Here is a 23578-nt window from a genome sequence, read left to right as displayed (position 1 = left end):
AAAAAAGCTTCATTTCAATATGCTTGTATTTTGAGAGAAAAAAAAAAATCTTATATCCTAAAACAGCATTTAGGAAGCAATTGATAAAACACACCCTTTTAATAAAATACTTTTGTTCTTCTTGACTTTTCTCAGTCCCACAACACTAATAATATATTAAAGCAAACTTAGGTTTTCAGCAAAAGGTGATACTGACAAAAACACCCCATCAGTCTTCTAGTGTTAAGTTAGGATTACAGTTGAATCTTCTTGCTTTCTTAACAATTAAATATGATTTAAATACACTTAAATATGATGCATTGCATCATTGGGATTGGCTTTTCAGGCTTCAGCAAAGCTAAGCTTCTATTTGCCATCTGAAAAGAACTGAAAGAAATTAATGGACTTGATAGAGATTAAGATTTAGTTCACCTCAGGCCTCCAGTGATGTTTTCCTGTTTCTGGGAGGTGTTTATTGCCTGCTGCTACTGCCATTAATTCACTATTCCTTGACACCTTCAGCTTCTAAAACTCTATTACACACACAGTGGATTTTAACAACTGATCTGCTGACACAAGGAACTTAATTTAAGTGTTAATAAGTGACAAAGGGTGCAGGCACACTGTGTGTGATGAATGCATTTTGAGGCCCCAGGGTCAGAAGACAAACACCAAGTTTTACTCAGTAGGGAGCAATGGGGTGGGCTGTGTATCAGTAAATGCTGGAACCATCTTCTCTCTAAATGTTGCTAAGCCATGTCAAGGTTCACAGAATAATTAGGGTTGGAAGGAGTTGCTGGAGGGCACCCAGTCCAGCCCCCCACTCCTTAAAATACTTCTGACATGAAATGTTTGATTTCTAAGTAAACAGGCAGCAAGTGCTCGTTATTTAGGGGAAAAAAAACCCCAACAAATAAAAAAAATTAAAATGAAGAAATTCTATGCCTTTGATAAAATCCTCAATTCATTTGCAGTCTAGCTGTTTCATGTTGGACATGGTAGTATGCTGTATAAATCAGCATGGACTCGGGAGCTAAATACAAACCTCTCAGCAAATGTACTTAAACCAAGTCCAATGGTTACCAAAATCCCCCCAAATCTGCAAAAAGTGCTTCCCTTCTTCCTGAGCTATGAGAAATTTTACTTGCTTAAATGAAAAAGCAGGTGACTGGGCAAGGCAAATACCATAGGTTTATCTATAGCACAAGCACCAGGAGAAATAAAAAACTGAAGAAGGACTAAAATCCACAAACTCAGGTGGAATTTCAGTGCCTTATAAGGGCTTTGATCATCCACCTGAAAAAGAGTTCCCTATTCTTGCCAGATGTTACGTGGGGGCACCACACAGCTGGAACAAACAGTTCCAGAAGATTCCTGAAACATTTGGATAGTAGCTCCATGGTACAGGTACTAAGGAAGCCAACCAGGAAAAATCTTCTATCAGACAATTTTGTATAAAAAGGTTCAGAAACATGCAGTGGTTAATGTGAAACCAAATTAGAGCTGAGAAGAAAAAACAAACAAACCACAACAACAATACAAAAACAAACAAAAAATCCCCAACAAAATTTGAAGTGGAAGTAGGACTTACTGAAATGCAACAGGAAGCTACTGAAAGTAACTTATGTATCTTGTGTCAGGTAATCAGATCTGGGTCCTTTTTTGTGTTTGCAGATGTTGATGAGTGCCAGGCTATCCCTGGAGTCTGCCAAGGAGGAAACTGCATTAATTCAGTAGGTTCATATGAGTGCAAGTGTCCTGTGGGCCACAAACAGAATGAGGCAACTCAAAAATGTGATGGTAAGTGATGATGTAGGAGAACATACCTAAAAAGGGGTTTTGCAAAGCATTAGAGCACTTTGGTAATGAACATTAGTGAGCGGTTGAATAGTTGTAGTGTCTGATCTGGACAGATAGCATCACTGAACTGTGCTTTTTGTTTCTACTTTGCAGCATCCCATCTTTTCTACTTGGCTGTTCCTATTTTGCATTAGATATTTTTTTCTGTCTGACTTTTGTGGGTAAAGGCAGTGTTCATTTTCTTTGAAAATTTAGCACTTGATAAAAACTCTTGTCTGTGAGTACCCTATAACTGCTGCTGAGTTACTAGGATTTTCTTTGTTTTCTGAAAGATACATTCTAGTTCAGGTAGGTATTTTTAGCCTAGTGACTACAGAGTGAAGGCAAATGTGGCAGTTTTGGTGAGTCTGGGGAAGTGAAAAATGCCCTTCTCTTTTAGATGAAAAATTAGGCAGACCATTTTTATGAGTGTAGTTTAATAAACATAGACCATATTTACACAGTAAATATGTTGATGTAATTAACAGCAGCAACTCTATATAATTTAAAGTAACATGAAAGAAAATTGCTGAGTTTTTGTGAGTTTGCTGAAGACTTCACTGATTTCAGTGACTTTTTCATGCTTTGGAAGGAATCAGAACTCTCAGACTTCATCTTAAGCAGTAGATGCTTTCACGTTTAAGTTGTGCTGATAAGAGGATTTTGCTCTTAAACTTGTTATTTGCTGGCAGTTTAATTATGGTACCAAATTACATTATGCTCAGTATTCAGTTACAAACAAATACATTGTTTGTTCCCAATTTTGGACATCCCCTCAGAGGTTTTTTGAGTTGCCTACAGTACAACACTCACAGAAAAATTAATATAGTCAGTTTAAAAATCATGTCTTTTCAGTGAAAATGTTCCTTCTGGTGTTGTTGTTGAAAGTAATACCCAAGTAAAAATTTTTTTTTAAATCCAAAAGTATTTCTTTCTGGTCCTGCCCTTCAGATTCTTCTGTTTTTCTGTGGTTTGGTTTTTTTTTTTTTTTTTTTTTTTGTGTTGACTAGTTTTAATTTTTACTCAGCGCCTGAAAGGGGAGGGAGCAGGCAGGTGTCTAGATGCTCGTGGTTGAAAAGGAACAACAGAAGTCAGAAGGTCCCTGAGAACTTTAAAAATTGTATTAGGAAATGGCACATTTGCCATGGCAATTGGAATGTTTGTCTCTGATCTCCTGGTATCAGCAGATGGGGGTTGGATTTGAAATAAAATGTAGAATGAAGAAGAGAGTGAGGGAGGGAGGAAGAAAGGGAGGGAGAAAGAAAGAGAAAAAGAAGGCAAAAAGGAAAGAAAGAGGGATAAAAAGTTCCTTCCATTGGCTTTTTACACAAATGAATGCAATCAAGGTCTGGTCCTTGATTTTTACCCACAGACTCTTAACCTATCTTATCTATCTGTCCATGCCTATAATCCATTCTTTTTTGATAGAAGTGCACTTGTTTGTGTGATTGTCTTGACTATGGTTCTTTTGATGCCAGAAGGATGAATTCAGAGACATATTTCCTTTCTTCTGAAAGCAGTAGAGCATTCTTTGCATTCTGTTTTAACAATCTAAAGCTTTAATTGTTGAAAATGTTATTCTCCTTGATAGTATACACCAGAAAGGGTGAATGTATTTTTAGCATAGATAATTTTAAAAAGCTGTGGTGCTTATGGGACTGTGCATAATCATCTACTGTCTGATTTGGCTGTTTCTTCATGGTTCAACTAATCAACAGGTCTTAATTTGCTGTTGGCAGCCTGCTGCTGAACAGGTGATATGTTCTGGCTTTTCTGCCTTTTAAGCCCTGCCACTAGTGTCCGTGGCAAAAGTTAAATACTAATCAGTCCCTGGTCACAGCTTCCCTAGTCAGATAATTCCCCACAGGGAATTAGGCAAATAACAGCCCTCTCCTCGCTGTGTGTGCCATCTTTTTGGGGGAAGAAAGACATTGTGAAGCTTCACAGCCAAGGAGGTAATGCCGAAATTATAGCAGGATAATACCATGCTTACATTACTCTAATGATGGAGCAGGGAATGAAAGATAAGCCATGGTTCTATTCTGGTTTTTTCACTTGTATGCTTAATTTAGTGTTTGTAATCTCTCAGGGTTAAATTTATAGGAACATACTATAGTCAGTCCTTCAAAAAATTGCTCTTTCAGTTAGTAGGGCGGGTGATTTGAATGAAGTAACAAAATTTATATACATATATATGAATCTGTGGATGTGGGTTGGACCATTGGGAAGGATGTAAGGAACTGATGTCGTGTGAGTTAACAGAACCTGTGTACAGAGAAATAATTTAGTAGAACCTGCATTATTTTAATGAGGTTTTTTTTGGGTTTTTTGTCACAAACATTGTGTAGAAATGATGTGGTATGGAGTATTCTGCTCACTCCTTTGCTTCTTTTAGGTATGAAAAAGCAGATCAAATGTTACTTACTGGCTGCAAGGGACAAAATGCAAGTTGTAGTCAGTAATGGCCAAGGCTCCAGTGTTCAGGGGCTACAGCCTTGCCATAATTACTCAGACCTTCTTTACTATAACAGCAATTCTCCTACTTAAGAAGGAGAGATTTGAGGTGTATGCCCTCTCTGCCCCTGAGCATCCAGAGATTTTGTTGTGGATTAGGGTTTTTTTTCTCCTGTTGCTTTTCCTGGAAACAACAGCATTTGTTAGAATAAGTAGGAATGTACATGTTGTGGTTTTTGTACCCATAATAGTTGAAAAAAATTGGGAAAGGCCATTATAGGGATTGTACCAAATTCCAGATATCTGGTCCACCAATGTGGTGTCTTAGCTAAACAAAAGAAAACCCCAAACCCTTCGCTTTTTTTTTTTTGTCTAAAAATTTTGGTCTACAATATGCTGAGTTTTCACTGTCTTCTTAGGAGTGAAATGCTGTTCATTTTTAGGATGGTGTTATCTCCCAGAGTTAATAGAACTGAGATCTTAGGGTTATTCAGAAATCAATTAAATGTAGAGAAACTTTGAGTTATGATTGCTGCTTTACAAAAGGGGTGAGAATTACCTATTGTGTTCCAGGGTTCTAATAAGGGTCTTCTACTTACTCTTCTCAAATAGCAGATACATATACTTGTTAAATAGATGTATTTAGTTATGACACCCTTGTAATTTAAGGTGTTCTAAAGAGGTAGGATGCCTCTGTTGCTTTTCCAAAAAGACATGTTACTATCTACTGTTGATGTCAAAAGGTTAAGACTATATGAAACAGATTAAGGCCTTAAAAAAAAAAATGCCACCAAAATGGAAAGAATCCCTTAAAATAAATAGTCCTATTTCATATTTTCCTGCTTCAATGTATAATTTCATTAGACTTTATGCTAGTCAGACTTGGTCCTACCAGGTGTTACTACTTTCAAATATTATTTTTTAGACTAAAACTACTTTAGATAGTCCTTTCCTAGAGTTTGGCAGCTGAGAGCCCCATTTCTGGTACTTGTAATTAAGTTATTTATAAAACCCTGCTTTTCCTAGCAGTAAAAGTCACAAATTCTGAACTGCAGGTAGCTAGGCTGGGTCTTTTAGGCAGAAACTCACTGGGTAATAAATCTGCAACATTGTTGTCATGCATTTAAATTCTTTCTCCTGCTGAGACTGGATGTCCCATCCTGTGTGCAGCACTGGAACCATTCATGCCTCCTCTTCCTCTCCCTTAATACAGCATTTCCTGTTACTTGTATTTGGAACATTTTCCCTGACACCATTAATTTATGTATTTTGGAGGGGAGAAGGGAAGAAAACTAATAAAATTTTCAGTCAGCCTCACTAAAAATAGCCCTTCGTGAGATGAAGTCTCAGAATTTCCAGTCAGAGGTAATATCAATATTTTTAAATAATTACACAAGAACCAGGGACGGGGAAGGAGAGACAGAGATTTGGCTCAAAAACCAGTGAGACAAAAAACCAGTTACTCATTACTGCTCCAGTAAGTTAAATAAATTATTCTTCCACCTGGGTTCTCCATGTTAATTGTTTTTTTTCTCTACATGAAGAAGACTGTGGAGTTTTCCTGCCACTCTGATCACTGCCTAGGTTTCAGGAAGGTGCTTTTTTACCTTTCCACCATCCTGTCATTCTTGGACAAGAGCCCTGGACAGTGCTAAACTCCCTTGCATGTAGCCAATTGGGAAGGATGGTCTGCATCCTGCAGCTTTGCAGAGGTGGTGAAGAACTTCATTCATCTGCCTTTAACTTGCCAGCTACAAATGGGCTTTGCACTGCTGGACCACTGGTTTGGAATTTGCCAGCCCCTGGTTACACACAGCAGCTCAATTTATCAGCGTGGTGATGTCACACTTTATACATATTTACGCACAAAATTGCCTTGGTGTTCCAGTGGGACCTCTGCTTTCAGTCAGCAGAAATGCATCAAAAGGTTATTTGAAGGGCTTGGCCAAAATTCTTTCTTAGAGTTGGAATGTTATGGGAGCCAGAAAGCAGTCAGATCTCGTGAGCAATATTTGTGTGGTCACAGAAAGCCCAGAGATGTCCTGGCTGGCTGCTGTGCCATCCTCCTCCCTTCAGCCTGAAAGCAGGATGTGTATTTTGGCATTCCATTGTAGCTGTTCTGTGCTCCTCAGAGGTGGCACTGAGTCATTCAGGAGGAGGAAATCTCAGCCTGCTCTCCTGTACTCTGTGCCTTGAAGTGTTAAACACCCTGTGCATGTACAAGAAAAACCTCCAACAGGTGGCAAACAAAACTATTTTCAGTAAGCAAGCAGAAGCAATATTTTATTCAGAGTTTAATAACAACGTCATTTCAAAAAAGCTCTCTTTCCCTCTTTTTAATGCAGTATGAGTGCTCTGCTAATTATCCCATGTCCTTTCCTTTTTGGGTAGATATTGATGAATGCAGCGTCGTCCCAGGGATTTGTGAGGGTGGTGTTTGCTCCAACACTGTGGGGAGTTATTTCTGTGTCTGCCCACGAGGTTTTGTCACATCTATGGATGGATCCTGCACTCCTGGTAGGTGCTCCAGCCATCTGGCACTTCCCCCTGCCCCAGGGCCTTACTCTGTTGTCCAGGCAAACATGGGAATTGTTAATTTTACTTGTTTCTTGAATCTGCATCTGATGAGCCCAAAAGTTAAGCTCACTTTGGTTTTAAGGAGCAAACATTTATCCCTACTTGGTGCTTCAAATCCCATCTCACACTGGTTAATTTAACCTTTAGTAGTCAACATAAGGCACAAAAGTAAACTCAAAAGACATTAAGTAGCATATGCTGATTTGCCACTAATTTGTCAGAAACAGATAATGAGGTAAACCAAGTGTTGAATTTCATTTGATTTCACCTTTTACAGGACAGTTTATTTAATAGCTACATTATAAAAACCCATTTTGTTTATTTCCACATGTGTTGATTTCTTATATATAGATGCATGTGTCAAGTATGTGATTTAAAACATTCTGACCATTTAGCTATAAATACTGCATGCCATGTGTAAAAAACCTTAACAATTGCTAGCAGTAATGTGTTTTCTAGAACTCATGTGGTACTTCTTATTTCAGATATCTCAAAGCTCTTTGTTCTCATATTGGGGAAGGGGTAGGAATTCTGAAGGAGTTTCTGACTTGCAGATGAATGATGTAAGCAAGTAGCAGCGCATGACCTGCGAGTGATTTAAAATTAATAATTTTTTAAACAGTGTAGCCACCTTCTGTTATTCAGGTTCATCTGAGGAGTGCCAACTTCAAATACATTGTGGCTAGCCTCAGGAATACTGAAAACCTATGATTTCCAATATGATCAAAATTTCTGTGGATTTTGGCGTGTTTTACAATTTGATTTTTAAAGTCAGCTCCCAAAACCTGAGTCCTGCAGAAAAACCACATGCCCTAATCTGACAATGAAACATCATCTGCCCTTGAAGGAGAGTAGGTTTCACATGGCATTACTAAATATTCTGTTGTACTTTCAGTAAACTGAGCAGAGCAGGCTGAATAGCATTTTTTCAGTTAGATGCATTTAAGCAAAGGAAAGAAATCATTAAATGAATGTGTTGATGTTGCTGTTGTTACATGACGTATCTCAGGTTCTGTCATAATAGGGTTTATATATGTATATAAATATATCTAGTTTTTGTTTGTATTGCTTTGTGTTTTTCATACCATCCATATTTCCTTGTTGGCTTGAGCAGACTTTATGATTGCATGGTGGATTAATGCAAGGCTAATTCCACTGCACCTATGTGATCCTGCAGTAAATCCAATGTGGAATACGTGGGTCAGATAATTATTGGGTGCAGTTTGGATGTTTTGGGGGTTTTTGTTTGGTTGGTTGGTTTTGCTTTTGTTTCTTTTAGTACAACTTGTTAAGCATTTTCATCCTTACCTCAGATGAACAGGGGAAGGTAGCTTTGAGAGCTCATGTTGATGCCTTTTTCTCTGGCCCTAAAAATATGAGTTAGACAAAATCAGGGTGATAAAAGGGTACCTTTTGTATGAGGGTTCTCAAGTACACAAATTCATCAGGTAGAAAAGGCCAAAGATGAGCCCACTGTATAATGCATGTGCAGTTTTTATAGATTCTGAAAATTAGTATATCTGACAAGAGCCCCCCCCAGTCAGGAACCTGCCTGGTGAAGTAATTCCCCAGTTCTAGTACCTTCTGGATTCTCCCCGCTCAGGATGAGATCCAAGCCCTGTTTACAAAAGCCTGTCTTGGAAAGCTGGTTTCAGCCTTGGTTTTTAAGGAGAACCAAGACAGCACAGGGATCCTGGATTTTTTTTTTTTTTTTTTTTTTTTTTTTTTTTTTTTTGGTCTTTCTGCTGAGGAAAATGTTGAAACTAAGCTACAATATGAGGCTACAAAGCTTAAAGTATATGTGTAAAGGATACAGAGAATGTGGAAACCCAGGGCACCGGGAATATTCCTCTGTCTGCTCTGGGGTGCCCTGACCCCCAGGGGAGCACTGACTTTGACCCTCATTCATGGAGAAAGTTTCCTAGACTTCGGGATGGGCTAGAATCCACAAAAATGTGGAATAGATTATAGAGAGCAGTGTAGGTGTATCACTTGGTGAAAAATCTAGGTTTTGGGATTTTTAGTATGTTGTGGATAGAAGCAAGATGGAGGGCACAGGGTGCTGTCCTGGGTTTCTTCTTCATGCTTCTTCTTCCTTCTTCATCTTGAGTTTGGGTGGCATTTTGTAATTGGGCAGAAAAGTCCCCATTGCAGCTCTTTGGGATCAGTTGTTGGGTTAAAAGGGAAAATAATCTAGGTGTCAGTTCTTAATTGGATAGTTTAGTCTTAAAAGGCCTCTTAACAAGAGACTGTTGGCCATTTTGTGCCTTCTAAAGAAAAGCTGCTGAACTCACAGTAGTGAGACTGTTTCACTGATAAGAAATAATAAACACTTGAGTCCAAACATGAGCTATCACAAATGCCTTCAATCCAGACCCAGAAAAACCAAAAACTGCCTCCCCCACAGGAGAATGTATAAAAGAAAGAAGGGTAAAACCAAAAGGGCGTCAATGTCACTGGTTTTGGTTTTTGTCTTTGGCTTGACTGCCAGATCACAGAGCAGGCAGCTGTTTCTCCAGCTCTGCGAGCGGCCGCTGTTCACAGGAGCTGCCCGGGAGGTACACCAGAAGGCAGTGCTGCTGTGAGTCTGGCCACTGCTGGGCCAGTGCCTCTGTCCCAGAGGTGTGTCCTGTCAGAGGATCTGGTGAGTGCCCTCTTGGTTTGGCTGGTTTATTTTCTCCTTCTTGCTGTTCATTCTGCATTGGGTGGAGGTCACTAGGGTGTTTTAAACTGCTTTAAAATGTCGGCTAAACAGAAAAAAATAAGGTCATGGATTGCATTATTGCTAATTTCCGTGGTTTTAATACTGATATTGACATCTGTTAACCATTTTTCTTTTTGGTCTATGGTTGTTTGGCACTTGAGTTTTATAATGTCCTTTTGTTGGCTTTGGAAATAGTTTTTGTGAAATGGGAAAGATTTTGTGTTCAGGCTTGAAGAGGAAAGGGCTCTTAGGGTCTATGGTTAATTTTGATTTAAAGGAACAGCTGCTCTCTTGCTCCATTGCACTTTGTGTTACTCTGAACTTTAATGCACCAGTTTTTAAGTTGTTCTTTCAGTTCTGCTCAGAGAGGAGTAGTGTGCATCCCTGATGAAAGGTATTTTCTTCATCAACACCTCTGAGAAGCCAGTGAGTTACCGTGCTCCTGTCTCCACATCAAGAAGAAAGTTTCAACAAACAGTTGAACAAATATTCCTAAATTACAGCATTCCTTTTTATTATTTCCTCAAGCAACACCTGCCACAGCCAAAGGAGCTTCGGAGTGGCAGGGGGAAGATGCAGCATTATGGAGAGAAGGAGTTGCCATCCTGGTTTTTGTAGCACACAGGGAGAGCTGTGCCTTCCTTTTGAGCTGTCTGTGAGAGGCTGACCTGGTGTGTGCTGCTGTGTCCCCCCTGTCTGACAGATGACCACCGCAGGCTGTGTGTGGATGGTGCCCCTGCCCGAGGCGGCTCCCGGCGTGGCGGAGCCGGAGGGAATGGCTTCCATCCCAGGGCCAATGGAAATGGATTTGGACCAAGAGGAGCTGGGTTCATCCCCATCCCAGGAAGCAACGGATTCTCCCCAGCTGTGGGTGGAGCAGGGGTGGGAGCAGGTGGTCACAGCCCCACTGGAAGTGGCCCGATCATTACAGGGCTGAGTAAGTGCTCGTGTTCTGACTTGTTTTTCTGGGGTTTTTTTACACTATTCCTTCTGTTTTTCCTTTATTTTTACTGCTCAGTCTGGATATGGTATGGAATTCTTAACACTTAAAAATGATTTTGCCATTCAAGCATGTTTTAAACACCTCAGCTAATGCATCAGGAAGGTCAGGAGCACTTCTTGATGTAGGAAGAGGTTTTTCATTACTTCAGTTAGAGAGTCCTTGAGCCTGGGTTGTCCCTGTTGAGGTGTCTTTGTCAGTACTATTAAAACTCTTGATTTCTAGATATTTCCCAAAAACTACTGAGGTTAAAAATAAATGTCTTCTGTATTTTCTCTTCCAACTGTAAAACCTGCTTACTCTGCAGAAACTCTGCCTTGGCTGAAAGCCCAAGGTGAAAAATTTTCTGGCAGAAGTCTCATGGATGTAAACATTGCTCATGACATGTGTAAACACATCCCTGGCGTCACAACCATAGAGATCATAAAATTTAAGAAGTAGTATTAAGACAGGTACACCAAAAATCGCTTTGACTTTCACACAAATTGTGGTTTATCCCTGAGTTCATTGACAGGCTCATCAGGCTATAGACAGAAATGGTAAATCATATTTAAGAATGTTTGTCTAATGTGGGTTTTTTTTTTATTTCCAAGAGCTGTTTGTTGTTGTTATTTTACTGTCAGGTCAACAGCTAGTGCTTTGAAAAAGGTTTTTTTAATGTGTTTGTGCGCCTCGCAACATCCCTTCTGAAGCCAAGTATAATATTCATATTTACTTCCATTTAAAAATGTGAATATTTGTCTCTCATTCTGATTTTTTTATATTAGCAATACTCAATCAGACAATAGACAACTGCAAGCACCATCCCAACCTTTGTTTGAATGGACGTTGTATACCAACCCCCTCTAGTTACAGATGTGAATGCAACATGGGATATAAGCAAGATGCAAATGGGGATTGTATTGGTGAGTGCACATTTGAAAATCCATTATTCTAATATTCTTGAGCTTAAAACCAGGGCTTTTTTACAAAAAGAAATCATAATAATTTTAATGATACTGCTCTTCAGAGAGAGTGCAAAGACCGTGGTGTTAGTTACACAGGAATAATTTCAGTTTTCTATGAGAGCTATCTGTTTTCTTACCAAGAAAAAAAAATCTTGAATTGCAAATACTGCTATTGAGTATTCCTACTCCTGTACTTAAAGGCTATTGAGCATTTTTGTCACATTCAGTAAAGTAAGTTCTGCTTCATTTTCTCTTTTGTGAGGCTGACAAAGCTCCACTTTTGGGATGCAGTATTGTTATGATCAAGATGATGAAGGGTGGAATTTATGTTTTGCCTCCTCATAAGGATTAATGGCAATTTGAAAGATATAATTTTTAAATTGCGTTACTTAACTTCTGGTTACATTTGAATTTTGGATGAAAATATAGAATAATAATTTTATATAACAAGAACTGAACTTGGGATCCTATACTTTTATTCAATTCCTTTGCACTTCACTCTTGCAGTGTCCAAAACTCATCAGTTATTTCTGAGAAAATAAAAGATTTAGGGGTTATTGTGGGGTGGTTGTGTGGAGAGGAGCCCCCTATGCAGGATGCACTGATTAATGTATAGGATCCTAAATTAAAAATGGTGGTTATATTTTGGCTTGAACCCTTGTTTACTGAGTCTTTATAAAGAGATTGAGATCTGTGAATAAAAAATACCACAAAAGAGCTTGTTAGCAACAGTTAGCAATAGGTTTGCCTCGCAGTAAGTGTGGGTTGAGAATCAGTTTCTCCTGTGTCTGTGGATTGCAGGTCCCCTCTTAGTTCAGCTGGGCTCTTGCATCAGAGAGCTTGGTTGTACCTGCACTATTCCTGACCGCTCTACACCCTCATTTTAAGAAAACTCAGTTAACAGGGATTCCACCACTTCCCCAGGCAGGTGCACTGCTCCCATAGTCAAATATCCAGAAAGTGTTCAGAACATCTAATCTAATTTAAACACTATATTTGCAAAAGATTCAGCTTTTGTAATTTCTCATCTAATCCTCACTATACAAGGAAAGCAGTTCAGTACCTTCTTCATTTCACTTTTTTGTACTAGCAGGTTGACATAGTTCTTCTTCCAAGCTGTCCTTTATGAAGTAGGGAGCCCGAATCTTTTTTAGCTTTTTTATTTTAGCTGAGAGTTTTCTGTACCTCTGATCTCTGACTGGGAAGTTCAAAGGGCTGAATCTCTTGCTGCTTCCTTGGGTCTCAGGAGCCATTATCACGTCGTGAGAGGGGAGCAGGAGTTTTGTGATGTTTGTCTTGCTGTTCTTTATAAAAGATGGCTTGATGGCTCTTGATGGCTGTTCTTTATAAAAGGAGTAAGGAGAACCCTGGCTCATTTGTTACAGTGCTAGATTTTGCATCACTGAAATCAATGATATTTTTAACTCTAAATATTTTAACCTTGACACTCAAGGACTATCTGGAGTCTTGGACTATTTGATCTTGTTGAAATCTAGTTTACATCTTGTATTAATATTTTTGTTACTCGGGGGTCAAGTTGAAAATAACATCTGAAGGACGTAGGTTGTGGCAAGTAGAGCTATATGAAGTTCAGTTTTTTAGTTTTTCAGGTGTCATTGGAGCATGGCAGTAATCTGTGGTTTGAAAGGCCCACCAGCTTTACATATCTGCGTACTGGGACAGAAAAAGACAATGTGTTCTTGATAATGTGGCTGTCATTCTGTCCCTGTCTCTTCTGTGGGGTCACCCTGCAGGACACTTGCTTGGCAGCTCCCCTTCTACTCCAGGCTTGTGATAATTGTGAAGTTGTATCTAACTTTCAGTTTGGGGTCCCAGTGCTGGAAAACTGTGAGGTTAGGTTGATCAGTGCATTGGGGAAAAAAAAAATTGACCTGGTTTACAATTATCTGGTTTACAGGTATTTGCCCAGTAAAAATGTGTCTTCACTTAAAGAACTTAATCTTGACTTTGCAATGCTTACCTCAGCATGAAAGAGTAAACTGAAAGCAGAGACAATTTTGGATGCACTGAGATTAAAAAAAAAAAAAATCAATTGGTTTAACAAAGCTGAAGGTGCAGTACCAGCTACAGTCCTGTCCCACATGGAAAGCATGGGAAGAGGCCCCCCCAAAATGGCTTCAAAATGTTTAAGTGTAGTTTTGCCCATATTTGTTGCATGAAATAAATCAGTCATTACTAGTTTTAGCTTTGCAGCCTTTTCAGTAGCAGCTTGAATTCAGATGTTTTATGAAAGAGTGAACTCTGTGAATTATAAATAACTCTGTGAACTCTGTAAATAACACAGCTTTGTTGCACTGTTATTTTCTAATTGTATTATAAAGAAGTAGCCAAAGTATGTTAAGTTCTCCCCCTGAATCTGAGATTTGTGAACAGTAGTTGCTGCAAACTACACAGAAGGTTTCTTGGAAATATAGGCAGGATATATATTCTAATATATATATATATATATATATGTGTGTGTGTGTGTGTGTATGTATATATATAAATTATAGTAGATTTCTGTATTATAATTTGAATATTTATCTTATTTCTGACAGGACAGTCTTGGGGCATTGGTAATAGGGTTAATGGCACATAAATGAACACTATTTCTGTGCTTCTCTGTCTGCCTGCTCCCAAAGCAATAAATTAAATCCAGAAATGGTTGCATATTTTTCTATAGAGTTAAATGAAAGTCCTGTTTCAAGATTAATCCTGCCAAACCAAAAAACTGTGGTGTTACTTGTTTGTCTCTGACCTAAACTTGCATTATGCTGTTCTCACAACAGAACATTCCTGATGGGCCAAGGACCATGGGTGTCCTAAGTGGTCTGACTCTGAATGGTCAGTCCTTTTCTCCAAAATAGACAGCTTTCATTTTCCTTTCCTTGCTCATTTCTGTTTCAGAAAACTCTGGATAAAACTGTAGAGACTTTTTAAAAAGTGGGAGCAAACCTGTAGGTGTGCTGTGTTGAATTGTAGTTGTCTTGTCAATACAAACAGTCCTTTTTAAAATTTTATCATTTGTCTCCAGACTCATTGCAGTAAGTCTTATAAGGGGATTTTGGAAATTTCCTACTGTGCCTGAGAGAATTCTGGTAATTGTTAGTGATGAAAAACTGAAAAGTGGAGATGTTGTGAGGCAAGTGCTGGAAGACAAACATTTGACCTTCAAGGGGGTGTGCTGGGAGATAGAATAAATGGGTTAAATATCTCTGTCTTAAATGTTTCCTGTTTATACTGCTGGAATATGCATGCTTTCAATGCAAAATCAAAGCCAACAACTCCTTTATATTAACATACATTTGCCATTTCCCTCAGTTATCAAGAGCCTATAAAAATAAGACCATCTTAAGATGCATATTTCATGTGGAAGTCATGTGCATGAAGGATGCACATGGCTTTGGAAGGATTTTAGAAGCTTAAGTCAGCTGTTTGATCGAGAACCTCTGCATTCATGCTGTAGAGTTTATAAACTTACAGACAGGTCCTTTGGAACATGAACATTCCTTTTTTTGAAGCAAGTTGGAGCCTGTAATACAGAAGGTCCTAAATGTCATTCTCTGCAGGAAAACTTGCTGTGTCAAGTATCTGTAAGTTCTCTCTGTGCTCCCTTATAATAAAGCAAGATATAAATAGAGTAAATTCATTTGAATCAGGGCACTTGACAAAAAAATTATTGTCAAGGTGTGATTCAGAGTTTGATGTTCTGTTGGTTGCTGAGGATTTTGTTTGTTCTGAAGGGGTGGTGTTCAGTCCTCCTTGACCCTTCCCTCTATCAGCTGAGCGCTGAGGAAAAATCACCTCTGGTGAAAAATCACCCCACTCATGACACAGATCATCCCAACATGCAGGCATGGCAGAGAAACAGGAGGGCAGGGAACTACTACAGTGACACAGACTGGCATGTAAAAATTCAGTTACCTCTGTATTTAACACCCTGAATTCCTCTTTTCTTCATCTTGTCTCAGTCCCTGTGGTTTTACTGCAGTGGTGGTGGGATCAGTGGGTATGCAGATGTGAATGAGCTAATTACTTGTGAGGGGAGGTGTTTGATTCTTCCATTTGCTTTTCCTTTATTCATTTAAGTGTTTACACCAAGAGTGCTGTAGACCAGGCAGCTAAATTTGTGTCTTCTGTAAACACAGATCTCTTTTTTACAGTCAGGGTTTAAACTTTGTGTTCAACTCAGTAATTCCTGCTAAACATAGGGTCTTATTTATTATTAAATTTGAACAAAACTAACCTTTTGCCATCTTTTATAGTGATTTTAGGAGTTATTTGAGGAACAACACTTTCTAGAAAGTACACATAAGTATCCTTATGATTTCAATTTCTTGACACATCCCAGTATTCTCAAGATGTAATGAGCTAAGTTCTAGAACCAGATTTGATAAGGAGTGAATGGAAATGATCACGAAAATCGCCCTGGGGTTTTCCTGGTATTTCTGGAAGCATGCACTGCAAAATGCATGGGAAAATCATCACTGTTAGGAACTGATCAGCTTCAGAGTTTCTAATGGCAGCTTTCAGCCAGGTGCCAGAAACTCTAGCAAATCACCTCTGGCTTTGTGGTGTTAAAAGACTGCCTAAATGAAGAGATGAGTAATTACAAGTACATTGTAAATAAAGTGAAGGGCCTAGCTGGAGGAAAAAGTCAAATTAGCAAAAGTTGCTGATAAGGAAATGGGGGATTTTATCAAGGGATCCATTTGTCACCTGTAAACTGAGCAGAGCGCTACAGAGAGTAGCTGCTTAGATCATGCTTTAGGAGCTGCTGTGGGGACTGAGCCAGCAGTCCTGCCCTGCCAGACCAGTGGGATACACCCACTCTTCTCCCTGGATTATAGTGGGCAAGGGTCCTGGAGGGTTTACAGAAATGTAATGGGGAGAACAGTTGATGTTATTTTAGATCTGGAAATAGCTGTCGTGACCAAAGACACCCCTGACTCAGTGATAACTACTGGATATCAAATTTGGGAAAGGGTTCTTGAAAAGAACTGTTGTAGTTTTCAGAGCCCCATGTCAAATAAGAGTTATTTCTGAGCAGTTAGCTGACATTTAAATTGGTTAAAATGTGTTTGGTTGCACCCAAATACCCAAAACTTTTGGAAAGGAGAGTAAGTTACATTATAGAAAAGGGTTAGGTTAAATCTGGCATTACTCAGTGGAAAGACTGGGGTTGAGGGTGCAGTGGGGCCTAAATAATTGAGATGTGGTGCACAGACTGTGGTCTCATTAAGAATCCCTCCTGCTGGTGTGCAGCCCCTCCTCAGTTTTTTACAGCAAACTTGTAATATAATAGGGATGGGTTTTGGATGCTGTGGTTTGCTCTCAATTTGAAGTGCCTGTTTGATTAGTATTGTTTTTTCTTGTGAAGAAGCATAAATGGCCATTGAGTTAAATGAAACTGGGTTGTATTAAGTCAACCATTAAGGCAACCATCAGGTCTCAAAATCCCCCAGAAGATTCTTCTTCTCTTGTCCCTCAAGATGCTTACAAATGATGCAGTGCTACTTCAGTTCTTGCAAATGCCTAGCTGAACCAAGAACAGCCCCGTGTTCCTGGCAAAGCAATGATTTTTCACCAAGAGCAGGTTTTAGTAATTAGCATTTGGCTGCTAGTTACCATCTTTTTCACTCAGAAGCTTCCAGACTTGGGAAAAAAAACCAAAAACCTTGTAGAATTTGTGAAGTCACTAATGCTTCTCCGTGCTGCCAGCAGATGTTGATGAGTGCACATCAAACCCCTGCTCCAATGGGGACTGTGTCAACACACCTGGTTCCTATTACTGCAAGTGCCACGCAGGTTTCCAGAGAACTCCTACCAAGCAAGCCTGCATTGGTAAGAAAACTGCTCCGTGTCTGCTGGCATTGCAGATGTTCTGACCCTTTGCATCAGACCCCATTTGAATTTAAAAGATAGGAGTGCAGCTTCACAATTTCAGTAAATCCCAATGTTAAATCTGTTGGCGTTTTAGATCTGGGCTGCCACCTCATTTGTTTTGTTGTTGTCTTTTAATATTTATCCAGCATTCTGGAATATCCATCCGGGGAATTTCCCAGACAGGATTTTTAAAAAAAAAAAAAAAAATTGAATGACAGGTACTTTTTTCTGTATGCATGCAGATGAAAGTATTCATCATATTTTAGAAGTATTCATGAAGAAATTGCAAAGCATCTCAAAATGTAGCATTTACGGTACATGTCTGTAAAAATATTTTTTTTCTGATGCAAGGAGACAAAATTCTTAACTTACTTTTGAACTTTTCTCTAAGTAATGTTTACATGACGTGCCAGTATTTTTCAAAGCAATAATTGTCTCTAAATGCCTTTTTATCTTAACTGTAGTTCTCTGTTTGTGTAGGATTTTGTTTTTTTGGCTTGGTTTGTTTTTTCTTCCCCTTAGATATCGATGAGTGTGTTCAGAATGGTGTTCTTTGTAAAAATGGGAGGTGTGTGAACACTGAGGGAAGCTTCCAGTGCATTTGCAATGCTGGGTTTGAACTGACTGCAAACGGAAGGAACTGTGTGGGTAAGGACCCTTCTAAAGAATGGGGCAGGCATTAGCTTGGTGGTTCCAGAAATTGTGCTTCATACTACAGGTGAGGATCATTGAAATTACCTTTTTTGAAATACTGTGAACTTAGAGGCCCCTTCATTCAAATAGTTATTGTACAGAACCATATGATCTCAAAGAAAATTTGGGATAATTTTTGTTTTTGAAGCTGCACCTCTCCTCAAGAGTCCTAATAATAATATTTTTCCATAAAGATTCACAGCTAATGATCCATAAATCAGCATTGTTGATGAAAATACCTGTTTTTAAATTTGGCTTCATGGTGTCAAGACAAAACCTTGTTAGATGAAGAACAAGCTTAATTCTCTCAGGCGATGGAAGCTTTTTATCCTCTCATGTGTGAAAGAAAGACACACCCTGTCCTTTCATACACAGCCTGCTGAAATATGCAAAGCAACTGATCACAACATGAAAAAAAAATTGCTGCTTTTTCTATGGAGTGAAAACTCTTGACATACTTTATCAGAGTTATGATCAGAAATTAATCTTCAAGTGAAGGAATATGCCACACCAGTCCTGACTGATTATTTTCACTGTGTTGTCCTCTGGAGGCTGAGAAACTAAAAGTCGTTTTCTTTGCAATGTTTTGTAGACCACGATGAGTGTGCCACCACAAACATGTGCTTGAATGGGATGTGCATAAATGAGGATGGGAGTTTTAAATGCATCTGTAAACCAGGATTTGTCCTGGCTCCAGATGGTCGTTACTGTACTGGTATGTGAAATTTGGGGGGATATGGATTGAAAATGGCTTTTTCTGTCTGCTCATCCCAGCAAGAATGGCAGTCAGGGAACATGGATTGATTCAATGCCATGTAACACCTTGCTACTCACTAAAGTAGATTTCTTTAGCTGCCTGGAAACAGATCCTTAATTTACTGAAAGAAGTATTTAATAGTGTTAGGAAAGCCACAACGATCAATAAATTAGCTTCTGAAAAGTCTTGGAGCATTGCAAACGCATCAAAATATTCAGGCCCTTTGTGAAATAGTAAAGTGAGCAGCAGTAAGGTAAATTTAAGAGGTTTGAAAGATTTTACATTGATGAGCCCCACATTTTCCACATCATTATCCTGATAATTCAGAGTGCATAGCACTTGAGTCATTTTACAGGTCACACAGCATTATAAACTTTTTCAAGTGCAAACACTAAAAACTTCTTTTAAACATTTTAAGAATACAGTCTGATTTAGCTTCAGTTTCAGCAAACTAGTTGAAAATACCTGTTGCTGCTCATAGAGGTATGTTTGGGCTTAAGCCACTTCTAGTAAATAATCTAAATTGTTAGTCTTCTGATTTGAATTTTAATCATTTCTACTAGTTGTGCTTTTCTTAATAATGTGCAGTTGTGCTTAGAAATTGGTAACCACTTAAAAGTTCTTTGAAATTAATATTAGGATATTGTGTGTCTAGTGCTCTTTAGCCATACTTTAATGCAAAATTAAAATATGGGATGGACAAAGGGGAAAACTTATCATTGATTTTACTTGATGTGGAATATGAAGTACCTCTAATTCTAAAGTTCTTCTGTGTGTTTTGGGGATTTTTTTGTTTGTGCAGCTGGAATTTTGGTTATTCCAAGATTAAATTTTTATTAGAAATAAAACAAAGATACTGTTGTCTGCTATTAAAAAGTAAATTAGTAATGTTCTGAAACTATTAGCTGTAATCTTGCTTAAAAACAGATTGATTGCTGAAGTGTCTTGCCTCCTCTTAGATATTGATGAATGCCAGACATCAGGAATTTGCATGAATGGTCATTGCATAAATACTGAAGGCTCATTTCGGTGTGATTGTCCACCTGGCTTGGTTGTTGGAGTTGATGGTCGTGTGTGTGTAGGTAAGTCAGATTTATTCTTTTCTCTTCATAGAAAAACAAGTGGAATTATTAATTTAATTAATTATCAAATGCATCAAATTATTTCCATCTAAATAATGTTGACATCAAACCACAAACAAGATGCAACCCCATAATCCTATTGTTAAAAGACAAGAAACTTAATTTCCTCTGTGGAATGGGAGAGGCAGTACCTCTTGTTAACCTGTGACTCATATAAAAGTAAGCTTGAAGTACCTGCTCTTCCTGGCATCTCCTTTTGGTTTTGAGACATACCCTTTCTAGTCTGATGAAAAATAATATTTTGCCATGTAATCAGCCTCTTATCCTCTCAAATGGTACGGTTGGAATTTAAGAGATTCTTTACTAAGCTCTGCTAGGAGCTCTAGCATATCTTCAGGGAGCTTGTGGGACAAAAAATGGATAATTTTCAAGCCTATTAATTAAAGAAGTATAGAGGGCAAGAAGTATTCAATCCCTTGTTCTCTGCGGATTGCTGATGAGGAGGAAGGAGAGAAATAAATATTTGATAGGGATTTCTGAGAGTTATGATACTGTGTATGCTTTGCAAAGTTCCTTAATTTAATCCGCAAGATTTTCCCTGTGTGTCTCAGAACATCAAATTCTGTATCCCTGAAATGTCTCCTTCCCTAGCTCCTGCATGTGTCTGTCATCAGGCATGTTAGTGAACAGAGATTCTACAAGAATCATATTTATTAATCAGTGCTATGACTGTTCTTGCTGATGGACTCATGGATGTTGTATCTGCCTTTGTCTTATCAGCATATTTCCAGATAAAGGAAAAACAGACTGCGTCAAAATGCTTGGTGGTTCTCACACCAAAGGGATGGGACATACTAAATCCTCATGTTGCTGTTACCAGCTCATTCCCAATAACATTTCAGATGGTGGTAAAGGTCAAAATTCTTCAAAATCTAGGACAAGTGTTTCTACTAAGTGACAGCACAAGCTAGCCCCTTCTGTTACCACTTCAGCTTTAAAAAAGCATGGTAAAAACTGAGACTGGCTTAAAAACATATGCTCAAAAAAAGCTAAAACACATTCTCAGTCTCTCAGCTGGAATGCAAATTTTGTTGTTTTAAGTAAATTAAATGTTCTAGTAAGCAAAACTGTACTGAAGACTGAACCAACAAAAGCAAGTTGTGTTCCCTCCTGTGTGGTAGCAGAGTTGTTTTCTTCTGGTTGATTAAAAGTTTGGAGAAAAGCAGTGAGAAGTAAAACAATGAGAAAAGGCCTCTTGTACTATTTTAAATATTGGAATTTCACTGCTCAGTGGCACACCAACAAAACCAGATTTAAGTACAGGCTGTTCAGTACCTTTTCTGTGTTCCAAGTTGGCCTCATCTTTACCCCTGTCCGTGATGCAGCTGCAAAGAATCAATACAGTACTCAGTTTTCTGTGCTTTCATTTACCTAATGTTGCCTCAGTGCTAGCAGCAAAAGGCTTAACAGGTTGGACATCATCTGTGAACACCATTTATTTAGAAGTTATATGCTGCACAGCTTTAAGGTTTACCATAAATGCATACATTTTCAACAGGAAGTTCCCTTCATAGGACAAAAAATCTTAAAGCAGAATCATGATCTAGTTGGAAAATTCATTAAAAAAAGATGATTTAATTATTCCAGCCATAAAGTAACATAGCAAATTTCAAGTCCTGCATAACAAAATATCCTCACATGACTTGAGAATAGAATTTCCAAGCCAGTCCACTGTTCAGAATTGTGTATGTGTGTTTATATGTAATTCACATGCTGTGTTAACTACAGGAATTCTGTGTCTTGCTATTCTATTCCATATATTGCATGACCTAAATAGTACTTTTCAGACATTCTGACTGCTAGAAGGTCGTTGGCAGTTTGAAAATTAATAACTTGTATTGGAAATCTTGTAAGAGTATTCCCACAAATCTGCTAGGTAACCAGCAAGGAATATAAAATCTAAGAACCCACAGTCCAGCTGCCTCCTCTTTCTCTGTGCTCTATTTTACTTCTGAATAATAACCTTGATCCTGGTGGGAGTACACATAGTTAGGAAATGCTGGTTTACTTAGTATTTTTAAGTATGGCTGAGTCAATCACAAAATGTTATACAAGCTTGAAAAAGGTACAGCAAAGGGGAACAAATGCTTGGAAGAGGAACAGTTACAGAGTCATGGAACAGCTAGATAAATACTTGAGCCAAACTTCCAATATTTGAATATTTGCAGACTTTTTAGGTTTGGCTGTACTTCCAGCTGCAGCTCCATGCTTGGACACCTCAGTTGACTCTGTGTGTGAGCGTGTATCACCTCAGAACTTGTGCTGAGCTGTGGCTTCAGTGTCACAGAGTGTTGTTTGTTCTCTGCTGAGACACTTCTAATTACCTCTGCCCAGAGCCAGAGTCATACAGGACAGAGTAACTAAGCTTTATCTTACCCTGGTAATTTTGCAGAGCCAAATGGAGAACTGTTTGTCATAAGCCTGATTTGCCCTTCTAAGGCTCCTGGATGGATGCAGTGACTTTCCCTGAGTGTGGGTCAAGCACTGGTCCACCTGATATTGACTACAAATGTCAACTTTTGTAGGTATTGAAGTACTACACTGCCAAATTTAAGAGTGTAGAAGTGCCATGGCTTGGGGCAGAGTGGAGAGTCCCATAAACAGGTACACAAGTACAGCAGCAGCAAGGCTAATCTCTGATCCAGGGCAAAAAATAAATTCTTGGTGCTCTGGAATGAGTAGCCAAAGGCTAATCAAACTAAACATGGGGAGCAGCACAGGGTCATCAGTAAGTGCAGCCTCAGAACTGTTGTGGAATGGAGAGCCTGAGCTTTGTGAGGTGCCTGCAGCACCTCATCCACAAAAAGGTGCCTGACCTTCTCATTCTTGCTCGTAGCACAAGCCAAGGGGGACATTCTCCCTGTCACACAGTTGCTGTGGGAGAGCCAGCTTGGTTCTTCATCCTTCACTTGGTGAATCACTGACTGTGTGGATCAGACTGTTTTCCTGTAAATAGGCTTGGGATTGTCCCCAGGTTCTCCATGTAACTTCTCTAAAAGCACTGATGTTTGCTGAAGCACTTCCTCTCCTGTGCAGAGCAGTTGCTCAGTACATTTGTAGCCTCCTTCAGCTACTTCCCACACTCCACATCTTTGAAGACCTTCCTGCAGAGTATTTCTTTCATACTTTCTAGTCTTCTGTCCCTCTGCAGTTTCCCTTGGTGCCATTTCCTTCCTTGATTTGTTTCTCCATTCCCTCACAGACACACAACTAGGGGGAAGCCTCCCTTTCTGTGACAGGGCAGGGATTGAAGTCCCTTTGTTCATGGCAGAACTTGTCAGGGTGGCAACTGGACTTGTCTGAGATGGAGGGAAAGGCTGTGATGCCACTAATTATTTTGTAAAGTAAATGAACAGACATTTCTTGTGCAAAAGTCCTCGACTATTTTCAGGCATCATAATGTTTTCCTGATGTCAAGTGCAAGCAAGTTTTACTGGCTTCACCTATATTCCTGGCAAGGAAAAAACTCTAAAATGTAGGACATATGTAGCTGTGCTCCAGAACTATCTGTTCCATGGGATACCAAGAGCAAGAGAAAACATTTATGTGCAGGCAGTACTGTTATACAGGAGCCAGCTTACAACACTCAAAGGGCCGACA

General features: G+C 39.0%; 1 protein-coding gene across 1 annotated transcript in view; it reads left to right on the top strand.

Moving 5' to 3' along the window:
* Window positions 1–23578, top strand: part of FBN2 (fibrillin 2) — a 122370-nt gene that overhangs the window by 26513 nt on the left and 72279 nt on the right. The window contains exons 7-15 of the mRNA XM_059836422.1: window positions 1654–1779; window positions 6664–6789; window positions 9341–9493; window positions 10257–10490; window positions 11321–11458; window positions 17225–17344; window positions 17909–18034; window positions 18672–18794; window positions 19796–19918. Coding sequence (XP_059692405.1) covers window positions 1654–1779; window positions 6664–6789; window positions 9341–9493; window positions 10257–10490; window positions 11321–11458; window positions 17225–17344; window positions 17909–18034; window positions 18672–18794; window positions 19796–19918 — 1269 coding nt within the window. The remainder of the gene's footprint in view (window positions 1–1653; window positions 1780–6663; window positions 6790–9340; window positions 9494–10256; window positions 10491–11320; window positions 11459–17224; window positions 17345–17908; window positions 18035–18671; window positions 18795–19795; window positions 19919–23578) is intronic.

The sequence above is a fragment of the Haemorhous mexicanus genome, chromosome Z (genome assembly GCF_027477595.1).
Source record: "Haemorhous mexicanus isolate bHaeMex1 chromosome Z, bHaeMex1.pri, whole genome shotgun sequence".
Taxonomy (NCBI): Eukaryota; Metazoa; Chordata; class Aves; order Passeriformes; family Fringillidae; genus Haemorhous; species Haemorhous mexicanus.
The sequence above is the reverse complement of the archived record's forward strand: the minus strand, read 5'-3'. Positions and strand labels throughout refer to the sequence as shown.